Below are 12,044 nucleotides of genomic sequence, written 5' to 3'. Positions count from 1 at the left end.
TTTGAATGTAATAGTATATCGATATACCAAATATAGCCCCAAGTATATATTTTTATAAAACATACCGCACTGTTTACCTTATATTAACAATGAATAGCGCGCATCTTTTAGTAGGGCACACTCGACTGTAGTTTTCTTACTTCTTAATAGTAATAATAATTATTATATAATTTTATTTTATCGCAATCAAATTTTCAGACTTATGTTCATATTATAAGTACTAAAAATTGAGACTGTTCTTTGCAACGAATGAGTCTATACCGATTCGGTTCTTGTTGGCTACCTTATGGGTAGAGCATATAAATATTTTTGGGAAAGATTGACATAAAAAATTAAGAGGTAAGATTTATTATCGGAGGTACTATAATTGTATTTTTTTATGGATCTTATAGTAAATTAAATAAAACACGTGCAAAATATTTTTCAATTTACTTCCGATTTAATAAATACATTTACAATTGACGCTCTTCACCATAATTAATAGATGTATAACTAAAGGCTCCGTGAGATGAAGCATTCGACTTTTTAGTAATTTCCAATTCATTACATATAATGCAGATCTCTATGAAATTAACAAGCCGTGAAGAACAAAGCTGTTCTGCAATGGGAAGAGTCTTTTCCAAAGCCTCTCCAACACGTTCCACCTTATGGAGTATTCTGTTGGCTTTAATAATTTGCACATTGCTTAAAAATTTCCAAATTAAGTTATTGCAGATTTCGCTTTCTAAATTCAAGACAATATAATCAAGTTTGCAAAAAGTTGATATAGATAGACAAACAAACCTTTGATGGCTTTGCGAGCATTAAAGCAACATTCTTCAGAGTGCCCTTGGGATAAATAGACATCAGAGATCTGATAATATAAATAACATTTCTCTATAGAGAAATTTGTAAATCTAATCAAATTCTCAAGATGAGAAATTCGTTTCCTGGAAATGTATAAAAAGTTAATGTAAATAATACAATATTTAATTTAATTAAACCTTAATTTTTTTCCCTCGATATCCAGAGTATCTGTTGCATCATGAGTTGATCGATCCCCAAAAACGAATGGAACTATTTCCTTTATCGTGTCCGCTGGCAAGTGTAATAGTTGCACCATTGATGCATTAGATGGCCTGAAATTTTTGGGAATCGAATATTGCTCAGTAAGGGCCAATGCCGAAATGTTGTAAACCTCATTTACAAATTCAAATTTCCAGCACATCACACGATTTGTTCTCTTCACATAATCCTTGCCCATTATTTTCTCAACATAACTGACAAGCTTCTATATTTAAGATTGACAATTAAAGTGAGTGTTTCTGATACTCTCATTAAAATACTATTACCTGAAGTCTTTTCTCCTTTCGAAGTCTATGAATTTCCTTAAGATGAGCAATCATATTCCGATGCAATTGGTATTGGGTTCGATATAGATATGCCTGTTTGCTCTTCATTAGCATTGCCAAGTTTCGAAATTTGATGTAATTCACATAATACAGAGGACTGCGAGTTTGTATCATTTTCTGTAGACACATTTTTTATTTTATCTGACAGACACATTTTTCAATTATACTTGCCACAAATTCTCTGATGATCTTATATTGCTCGAAGACCAGTTTTTGTAAGAAGCCATGAGAACGTTTGCATTGATCAAGATGTAAGCTCTTATTCTCTGTCAACAGTCTCATAAAAACGAAATCAATCCAAGTCTTATTCATATATGTCTGATGAACTATGTTAAACGCACGCTTTCGGCGCGCAATTTCCAGCGGCGATAAAATCTCTTCCTAGATGAGTTGTAAGCTTTCCTATAGCACTTGAATTGAAAAAAAGATTCAGATGAACTTACCACTTCCTCGAGTACACTAAGAACATCACATTTCTTCTCTTCACGCTGAATTTTCCATAAAAGACGTCGGTCAACTCTTGCTTTGGCTTCGTTAATTCTAAAAACTTTTTCAACCAATTTTTGGTTTTGTAAAAGAAACAAGGACATTGCCTTGCCAGTGGCATCTTGTATTACGGAATCAATCTGAAGAAGATGATGAATTATTTGAAGCTTTTGTGTTATTAACGAAACTTTTTTGAGCACTTACCACAATTTCACGCTCCTTAAAAATTGAGGCGGTAATATCTTTGAAAAGTTTCAAATTATTCGATATCTCGATTTTGCTGTGTTCCAACTGGTTTAATTCAAACAGATCACAGCAATACTCGAAATTTATAAGCACATTAGGTGCTTTCTGTTTCTTTGCCAACTCTAAATAAGATACACTTATTTATCTATATATTTTAGTTAAGTCTCTGTGAACTAACCTGCTGCAAGTTTGGCATCAGCTAAAGCGCCCTCAAGACGTGCAGCCATTCTTTTAATTTGACTTCGACCATAGATTGACAAATAGTCCGTATCATCGAGCTCCATTGCTTTGGTGAAGTACTCGATCGAATTACTATCTTGACGGCGAAGTGCATAGTACAGTGGGGAGCAAAATTGAGTACATGTTTGCATATTTCACATTTCGGAGCGAATGATAAAGAAAACAGTAAAGCAAATGGAAAAAAAGTTTATTCTCTTTATTCAATATGTAATTGACTATACATTAACGAGAAAAGATCAACGAAGAAGTGCACAAAGAAGAAAAGAAAACTTGAAAACAAAAACAACTCGTATGTACTCATTTATGCACCTTTGACATTTTAAACTTCTTATCTGCAAAAGAATCAAAAATTTACCGTTAATTGTCATCTTATTGCTTTTGCTTTGTTTTTTAGACTTATTGTAATGTGCTTATTATGATTTAAAGTGTCAACGTGGTTACATTGAAAGTGAAGAGCAATTTTTATTATTATTTCAAAATTATGCGTAAATTGAGTCAGGACGTGGAAAATTCGATAATAGGTCTTACCGAGAAAGGATGTTCGTCCCGGATAATATCCAGTAAACTCGGAATAAGTCAGTCGGTGGTCATACGTGTCCAAAAAAGACGCAAAGTTTCGGTTGAATCCCCTCTCAGAGGCCGTCCTCGACTTTTAAACGATGCGGATGCTCGTCATATTATGGCTAATATGAGAAGGACAAGTTCTTAACGCCTAAGGGGGCTTCTTTAGAGATAAATAAAGATGTAAGTCGATGGACAGCTCGAAGAGCACTTCAAAGAATTGGATATGTTGCAGCAGTAAAAAAAAAATAAACCTGCGTTGTCGGCCAAAAATGTGAAGGCATGTTTATGTTTTGCCAGACAGCACCGTAATTGAACTATAGATGACTGGAAGCGGGTAATTTGGTCAGATGAAACAAAGTTTAATAGATTCCAATCAGATGGAAAACAATATTGCTGGCGCCGGCCCGGTGAAACAATCCAACGACACCACGTTAAGCAGACTGTAAAGCATGGTGGAGGCAATATAATGGTTTGGAGCTGTTTCAACTGGTGGAACATTGGACCAATGCACAAAATAGAAGGGATTATGAACAAAGAGCAATATCTAAGTATTTTGAGGAACCATCTTCCCGAATTTATTGATCGCAGTGCTTACAACGAAGCTGAAATCGTGTTTCAGCAGGATGGAGACCCGAAGCACACTGCAAAAGTCGTCCAAAAATGGCTAATGGACCAAAATTTTCAGTTGATGCAGTGGCCGGCTCAAAGCCCTGACCTAAACCCAATCGAAAATTTGTGGTCAATAGTCAAAAGACGATTGGGACAATATAATTCAGCTCCATCAAACCTCGCAAATTTATGGGAAAGGGTGCATGAGGAGTGGCGCCGTATACCCAAAGAAATTTTGGAAAACCTTGCCAGACCGTATTGAAAGCGTCATAAAAAATAAAGGTTTATGGACGAAATATTAATTTTTTACTAAAAATTCCATTTAACGATCTTGTTTGCAGATAAGAAGTTTAAAATGTCAAAGGTGCATAAATGAGTACATACGAGTTGTTTTTGTTTTCAAGTTTTCTTTTCTTCTTTGTGCACTTCTTCGTTGATCTTTTCTCGTTAATGTATAGTCAATTATATATTGAATAAAGAGAATAAACCTTTTTTCCATTTGCTTTACTGTTTTCTTTATCATTCGCTCCGAAATGTGAAATATGCAAACATGTACTCAATTTTGCTCCCCACTGTAGGTGCCCCAGTTTTTAAAAATGTTATGCACGATCTCTGGCGGCCAATCGATCTTCATCCAGACGGGAATTGCTTCCTCAATTCCCGCTTTGGGTGGGCCGGCAATTACGGACATTTTTCGGATTTGAATAAAATATTCTATATAACTTTAATTTAAAATTTTTAACAAACTATTTGTTAATAATTTTTCGTGTTTTATTTTTTTTTAATTTTTATGTTTGCACACTTTTTTTTTTTTTTTTTTTTGTTATTTTGTGATCAATTTTTTTGTATTTTTTTTACACATATTATCGATTGTTTATTTCTAACTAACACTGGTTCCAACTTGATACTGACTATAACATTCTGATGTATTCGTAATGCATAAAATTACTTGAAGCGCAAAGTAATCTAGATTGAAAGAAATATTTATGTTATGGACGCGAAAGCTGACAATAAGGTTGGTTGCAAAACGTAAAATCGAAGTCCCAATCTAGGGATTATTAATTGTGCGCCTACAGGAAATGTATGTGACAGACAGAAGGAAGCATCTCCGACGTCAACAGAGAAGATAATATAGCTTTGTCGATCTGTCCATATCTGTCCTCATCTGCCCTCGGAATTCGAAAAATCGATTGACAAGCGGAATTTTGAAGGCAAAAGGCAGCGATATTTGGTACATATGCTTGCGATGAGATAAAAATTGTAAGTTATTTAAGAAATTTCTGGTATTTCATACTCGACTATAGCTTTTTTAATTGTTCATTTTTGCCACGCCCTCTTCCGCAGATGAAAATTGAAAACAAATTAATAGCATGCGAAATTTTGAAGCTATAGTCGAGATATCTGGTACATACAATAACAACTACAGTGTTTACGATTACTGATGAACATTTTAGAGTATAAAGATACTTTTATATGCTTTGATATATCTGTGGTATATTTTGAAGGAATCTCTATATCGACATAAAAAAATTGCCCTTGGTATGTTTTAGTATTTTTGCGGTATATTTATTATATTTTTAAAATATGGTATTATTGAAACTGAGAAGGGGTGTCTCTCTGTGAAGCACACTTCCTCACTTGTTACTTTTTACAGTCATTCAAATTAAGAAGTATTTCTTGAAGACTTGATTTTTGAACTGCTTATATTATCTACTTTTATTGTATCTATTAAATTATATTAAATTTTACATGGAAAAGTGTAAAATCGGATCTAACTAAGGCCAGACGCCTTGCTGGCCCGTTGAGAGGCAATCGAATCGACCTTCTTCTGTAGATCATCTTCGACATAAAAGAAACAGGTTTCCAAAAATTTCATTAGAGGTGGATAATTAAGTTGTTTGGCAATTGGAAGAGCTTCCTCTATAGACTCCTTCGAGGCTTCAACTTTATGTTGCAGCACATTTGCCTTGATGATTTGTAGAACACTTAAGAAGTGCCATATAATGCTGTTACAGTTTCGGCATTCTGCGAAAAGGAACATGTACAAATTGAATAACTTTATTGTAATTGGTATTCGAACCTTTGATGGCTCTGCGAGCATTGAGAACACATTCGTCATAGTGCAACTGAGTTAAATGAACGCTGGCTATCTGATGATACAAATAGCACTTCTCAATAGAGAACTTGACAAACCTTAAACGTTTCTCCATGCGAGTAATAATTTTTCTAAGTAACACAATGATAAATAATAAGGGAAGTATTTTGATATTTCAGCTTTTACCTGGCTTTAAGTGCAAGAGGATCTTGTACGTCGCCATCTTGATAAGTTGAGCGATCGCCAAAGACAAATGGAACTGCATCTTTTAGTTTATCCATTGGCAGCCGTAAAAGCAGTAACAATGAGTTGTGCGATGTCTGTGCCGATAGTCGGAAATAGTTTGGCACATAGTATTGTTCAGTTAATGCCAGTGCTAGAGTATTGTAAACCTCATTTATGAATTCGAATTTCCAGCACATGACACGATTCGTTTTTCTCACATAGTAATCCCCCATTATTTGTTCGATATATTCAGCCAGTTTCTAAAATGTTCTTCAGTTAGGAAAAAGACTTTAATGAAATAAAATATGTAGTACTTGCCTTGACTCGTTTTTCCTTGCGCATCTGACGAATTTGTTTTAGATCAGCAATCATATTGCGATGTGTCTGATACTGAATGCGGAATAAATGTGCCTCCTTATTTTTCTCCAGCATTTTTTTGTTTGAAAATTTGATAAAATTAATATAATACAAGGGATTACGACTATGAATCATTTTCTGTGAACAAAAAAGGCATTCGTGATGCGTTGTTTTATATTTTATGTTTAAATACTTACTATAAATCGTCGCACAATGTCATATTGTGATTGCGATAGACCAGCTAGAAAACTCTTTGAATTTTTACACTGTTCTAGCAGCAGGTTTGGATTTGAACGTAGAATTTTCATAAAGAGGACGTCCTGCCATGAATTATTTAAATAGTTCTGATGGATGACATTAAAGGCTCGCTTTCTGCGTGACACTTCCAGTGGCGACAGAATCTCTTCCTAATATAGAACTCAATGAAATTGATGTTTTTTTATAAAGGAATTGTTAATTTGTTGAGCTACCTCTTCTTCTGGTATGCTAAGTACATCGCATTTTTCCAAATCCTTTAATATCTTCCATAAGGGACGATCATCTTTCGTCTGATTAGCTTTTATGATTGCGCTCACTAGTTCAACGACTTTCTGGTAGTTCAGATAGAAGAGCGAAAGTCCTTTGCCAGTGACATCCTTAATAACACCATCAACCTAGAATAAAACATTGAAAAAGTATATAAATTTAAAATAATTTCTTAAAAATATTTTTAACAAACTTACCACAACGCGACGCGTTTCAAAATTTCTCGCCTTTACTCCAATGAATCGTCGCAAATTGTCGTGCAATTCAGTATTGCAATTTTCAAACTGGTTTAGTTGAAAGAGAGCATCACAAATTTGTAGATTGATTGGACAACTATGACCACGTTTCTTCATTGCTATTTGTCAAGAAATATTATAATTATTTAAATAATAATATCCCGAATCGTACCAGCTGCATTTCTTGCATCTTCTAGTGCCTGATCAATGCGAGCTGCCTTTCCATTGTTCACACTTCGTCGATAAAGTGTTTTATAATCTTTCTCATCCAATTCCATGGCCTTGCTGAAATAATACTGAGCAAAGTTTTGTCGGCGTCGGCCAGCGTAATATGTACCCCAATCTCTATAGATGTCATGTTGAACTTTGGTGTTCCAATTAAATTTTACCCAATCTGGCAAAGCTTCGCCAGTTGTAAATATGGGCACATGTCCCACAACCGAAGTCATTTTATTGACGCACTTCGAAAACGGTAATAAGACTATAATTTGAGAATTATATTTATTTATCAATAAGCAGATATTTTGCCATAACTATATTTAATAGTTATCACTTACCAAGTATAAAGATGAGAATAGGTGAATAATTTTGGACTCAAAATTTAAACAATACAGTTCAAAAAGTGTACAAAAAATAAAACTTTCATTCAAATAGAAACACAAACAACTGCTTTAAACGAATGAAGAAAACGTTATGAACTAACAAACCATATTTAAACTGACTTTAGGAACGATGGCAAACATATCAAATGAAATAAAAATGAAGTATTATATGTGTTTGAAATTTGGCATCTAAATAATGCATTTAATATATTTATATTAATATGTAAACCCAATCTTACATATACATATGTACTATATATAAACCGTAAGGTTGCCTTGTTAAGTAATTACTTTAAATATTATGGAATCTCTAATTAAATTAATCTGTATAACAAACAAGTAATAAAGCTACAGTCGAGTGTGCTCGACTGTGAGATACCCGCTAACCATTTTGAATAAAAGCAAAGCAGTGCAGTATTATTCTTAAATTATACCAAATAATATAGCACAAAATAAAAAAATATTGGTATATCGTTAAAGTACTAAAATTGAAATATACCATTGAGTATAAAATATATCAGATTGTCAGCCAAGGCAGCACAAGCCGCTCTTAATTATACAATTTTTATACGATCGCAATGAAATTCTCACTATAGTTATTGTCTGATCCAAAATTCCATATCGTCTTGGCTGTTGACGCTGATCAATAATAATTTATGTACATATATATATATACATTATGGGAGATACCTCATACATACATTTCCTGCCAGTACAAAGGTATGAAAACAGTATATTTAAAATACTTATAATACTAAATTTTATTGATGTGTATAAATTGTACGAGAATGTATTTATTAATTCTTAGCAAATATTTATTTGCACGATGAAAATGTTATGCAAAGTAAGGCGAACTGCTTAACTAAGCTAATATTTATTTCGCCGATGAAAATGCTATGCAAAGTAAGTCGAGCTGATTAACTACTCTATTATTATATTATCAAAATACCGCATTTCATAACGCAAATACACACTGAGCGGGTTCGTGTTATGGGACAGGCGTGCAGGTTTCCGTTTCCGTTTTAACTTTGAATTCTGTCACACTTCAAATAAGCACCTGCAACTGAATGCCACGCAAGCTTTCAAAAACATATAATTAAAAAAAGAAATGGAGAGAAAATGAAATACTGTAAATTTTAACCGCAAGTCATGTGACAGAAATGTGGCACAAACAGGAGCCTCCAATCCGACCCATCGACTCGATAATAATTGTGCATGCCCCGAGGCAGCGAAGTGAGAAAGAAATCACTTAAAACACACACACATACACCAACACCAGTACGTAAAGTTTGAAATGTTTAGGGGATTACGTATTACTACTATTTCTGAATAAACACTGCTGCTTCACACCCCATTCAAAAGGGCAATTGTAGCGCTAAGCCAAATGAAATTAAAGCCACAAGACCACAAAAGGCCAATGATAAGTGTTAAGAGTCGTAGGCGTCGTCATATAGGGGCTAACTCAACGCGCTCATAAATCTAATGTATAATAAATTTAAATAGCGAACTCATGCAAAAAGCCAACTCAAGTGGCAAGTGGCAAGTGGCAGAGTGGCAAGTGGCAGAGTGGCAAGCAGCATGGCCACTGCCCCTTCGCTCGCGTCCTTTGGCTGTCTCACGCACAACTCGAGGCCGACAATGACTACACTTTAGCGGCAAATTTGTGCGCATTGTCGCCGTATTATTTGCTATTATTTATGCCTTTTCCACTATTTACTTCCCTTTTTCATCATTTTTTGTTACTGTTGTTGTTGCTGCTGCTCACACGCCATTCTGTGGTATGCAAAAAGTGGACGCGGCCACTCCTTGCTCCGCCTTTCCCACGACCGGCACTGACAGTGGTTGAAGTGCAATCTTATATTTGTCTATGAACTTTCTTCAAAGGATTTATGGGTTTCTTTATCATTTAATATGATTTATCAATTTCTATAATTTTAAAGGTCGAACCTGAACGTCATTTGAAATGCTTTGCTCATCATAATTTATATTAAAAATAAATATTTATAGTAAAATAAATTATTTTACTATCTAACCACATTCCATCTTTAATTTGATATGCGACATTTTAATCATTATTTGATACTATTTGGTTTATTATGTGTCTCGTCCCACTATGCATTGGCGTGCTAAGCATTTGCGCTTGAAAAGCTTGCGTGGATTTTAAACATTTTCACACAACATTCTCATATTTAGACGGCACACATCAGCGACAGTCGAAACCCAGAACCAGACCCAGACCCAGGCCACGAGACCAAAGACTCAGGGCTCGGCGGTAATGTAAGCTCCATAAGCCAAATAAAGGACACACACTAATAGCATGCAACACACGCGACCAAAGCGCCCAAACGTAAATCTGTGAAATGTAATTGTTGCCATGAAGAAAGGACCCAAAAAACCCACACACATACAACCCTCAACTTCCACTTCCACTACCACTCCCAATCCCCCACCACCCCCCTCTCAAAGAGCTAAGGGCATTTTAAGTAAGTTTTGCCAGCGCTGTGCTCTGTGTGCCATATTCGCATTTTGATAATCGCTGGGCCTCCATCGCCATCGCTGCCTTCGCTGATATACAAATTGGCTTTTGCAATGACTTTATACATTTTACGAGCAGCGGCCCCTTTTGAGTGGTTTTTGGGTTTTCGACTTTTCGGATTCCACCAACCTCCTCCATCTCCATCTCCATTCTGATACTCGTTCTAGTTCTACTTCTTGTTCTGCTTTTGCTATGCGAGTTGGCGCACTCTGATGCGATTATAAAGGCTAAATTGATGCAGATAAAATTAATTGAATTTAAAAAGCCAAATCCGCTGCCCTTTTTCTATTTTTCTACTTATTTTCTTTTCTTCTCTATTTTTTTTTTGTCGAGGGCATCTGGCAAATTTGCCAAACATGTGGCATAAGTGGGTCGCATTTTATTTTTTTGTATGTTGATTTTCCGATAGTTTGGATAGTTACTTAGTTGGTTAGGTCATGCGAACAAATGTCAAGAGGCAGGCTAATGTTTACTTAATATTTTTGTTATTCCCTGACACTAGATAACAAAGCAATTAAGAATCTCAAGAACACGAGCGCATAAAATAAAAGTTAAAAGCGTTCTAAAAATAAAAATGAAATAGTTACACTCAAAATTATAAGAATAACAATTACGTGTTGTAAATATCAAATAGAAATTTGTATTAATCATAATACCAACAAAGTTGATAGATAATAGCTTATCAGCTTGTTATTATTATTGTTTGTTATCGTACATATATGTTTACCCCTTCGTTTATCTTTATGCCTTCGTCTAACCAACTTTTATGGGCATTCCCAACTTTTTCGTCAACAAAAGCTTTGTTAATATATAAATATTTGAGCATTTTGTGGAATTCATTAAGTTGCACATCGATTGCTTTGCTTTACATATTAAAGCCGCATAAATAAAACTAGAAATGGCACCACCACCAGAGCCCCATGGACACGGACCTCACGATCCCCACAAGCCAGGATCAGACCCCCATGGTCACGGACCAAACCATCCGCCACATCAGCCAGGACCTCCTCACCATCCTCCTCACCATCATTAAATAAATCAACGATTTAATGTATAATCAATCAAAAATTCAAAGCAGTATTGCACATATTTATTAAATGTTTACAATAAAATAAAACATTTTTATAAACAAGGAATTTATATATTCGATTTTTATTATTGTGGTATTAACACGGAATGTAATCATTATCAGTTCTTCATTACAAATGATTTAGTATAGAGTGCTCGACATTAAAACAAATTAATTTTCAATTCCATGATTATTACCTGGATATGGAAATATTATTTCCAGGAAATATTAAAACTATGAAGTGTTTTGCATCGGCGATATTAGATCGGCTAAATCATGGTTAAATCAACTCTGATTTATTTGTCTGCAATACATAAATATATTCACAAAGGAATAAAATTGCAAATTACGCTTATTTTATGAGCTTTGGCAAGTTGCATTAAAAATGAGTAAGAAACCTACAGTCGAGGGTTTTCGACTGTGAGATGCCCGCTACTCATTTTCATTTACCAAGTTAATCTACCAATAAAATACTAAAATATACCGAAGGTTATAGTTGGCATACTATATACTATACACATAATTTGTTTTTTTTTTTTTTGATTTGTGTGTACAACAATGAACGGCAATAATTGCAAGAGTTGTCCTTATAACTGAATGTATTATCGTCTCTGAGATCCAGTGTTGCATAAGGCCATATGGACAGACAGACGGATTTCAAAGATCCCATCATCTACACCTGTATTAAACGGACCAATTCCCATGAAGCGAACACCTTTTCGTGCTGCACTCATTTTAATTTGAAAACGTATGTATTTAGTTACTGTTGTCAAATCAAAAATACGTTACTATGTTTAAACGTCGAATACGGTACTATATTATAGCTGTAATTATAATGAGAAAAAATGTATAAGTCCACAAAT

The 12,044-nt window shown here is 34.6% G+C and overlaps 2 protein-coding genes across 2 annotated transcripts; both read right to left on the bottom strand.

Moving 5' to 3' along the window:
* Nucleotides 1-414: 414 nt before the first annotated feature.
* On the bottom strand, nucleotides 415-4,427 carry LOC117570798 (uncharacterized). The gene is made up of 9 exons (XM_034252654.2): nucleotides 4,114-4,427; nucleotides 2,302-2,461; nucleotides 2,082-2,245; nucleotides 1,835-2,017; nucleotides 1,563-1,772; nucleotides 1,332-1,508; nucleotides 984-1,270; nucleotides 784-929; nucleotides 415-724 (listed from the first exon to the last, which is right to left on the bottom strand). Exons 1-9 carry the CDS (start codon nucleotides 4,225-4,227, stop codon nucleotides 453-455), a joined length of 1,713 nt encoding a protein of 570 aa, XP_034108545.1. The 5' UTR covers nucleotides 4,228-4,427; the 3' UTR covers nucleotides 415-452.
* Nucleotides 4,428-5,221: 794 nt separating this feature from the next.
* LOC117571141 (uncharacterized) lies at nucleotides 5,222-7,663 on the bottom strand. Its single transcript, XM_034253143.2, has 9 exons — nucleotides 7,532-7,663; nucleotides 7,147-7,455; nucleotides 6,936-7,093; nucleotides 6,684-6,866; nucleotides 6,411-6,620; nucleotides 6,175-6,351; nucleotides 5,818-6,116; nucleotides 5,617-5,762; nucleotides 5,222-5,561 (listed from the first exon to the last, which is right to left on the bottom strand). The coding sequence occupies exons 2-9, from the start codon at nucleotides 7,421-7,423 to the stop codon at nucleotides 5,308-5,310; spliced, it is 1,704 nt and encodes a 567-aa protein (XP_034109034.1). The 5' UTR covers nucleotides 7,424-7,455; nucleotides 7,532-7,663; the 3' UTR covers nucleotides 5,222-5,307.
* Nucleotides 7,664-12,044: the final 4,381 nt, after the last annotated feature.

Source organism: Drosophila albomicans, chromosome 3 (assembly GCF_009650485.2).
Source record: "Drosophila albomicans strain 15112-1751.03 chromosome 3, ASM965048v2, whole genome shotgun sequence".
Lineage (NCBI taxonomy): Eukaryota > Metazoa > Arthropoda > Insecta > Diptera > Drosophilidae > Drosophila > Drosophila albomicans.
The sequence above is the reverse complement of the archived record's forward strand: the minus strand, read 5'-3'. Positions and strand labels throughout refer to the sequence as shown.

Coding starts and splice junctions, on each gene's coding strand:
- LOC117571141 (XM_034253143.2), bottom strand. CDS start 7,423: ATGACTTCGGTTGTGGGACATGTGCCCATATTTACAACTGGCGAAGCT. Junction 7,094..7,146: donor AGATGCAAGAAATGCAGCTG/GTACGATTCGGG, acceptor CTTGACAAATAG/CAATGAAGAAACGTGGTCAT. Junction 6,117..6,174: donor GCAAGGAAAAACGAGTCAAG/GCAAGTACTACA, acceptor AGAACATTTTAG/AAACTGGCTGAATATATCGA.
- LOC117570798 (XM_034252654.2), bottom strand. CDS start 4,227: ATGTCCGTAATTGCCGGCCCACCCAAAGCGGGAATTGAGGAAGCAATT. Junction 1,271..1,331: donor GAAAGGAGAAAAGACTTCAG/GTAATAGTATTT, acceptor TCTTAAATATAG/AAGCTTGTCAGTTATGTTGA. Junction 725..783: donor TGCTCGCAAAGCCATCAAAG/GTTTGTTTGTCT, acceptor TCTTGAATTTAG/AAAGCGAAATCTGCAATAAC.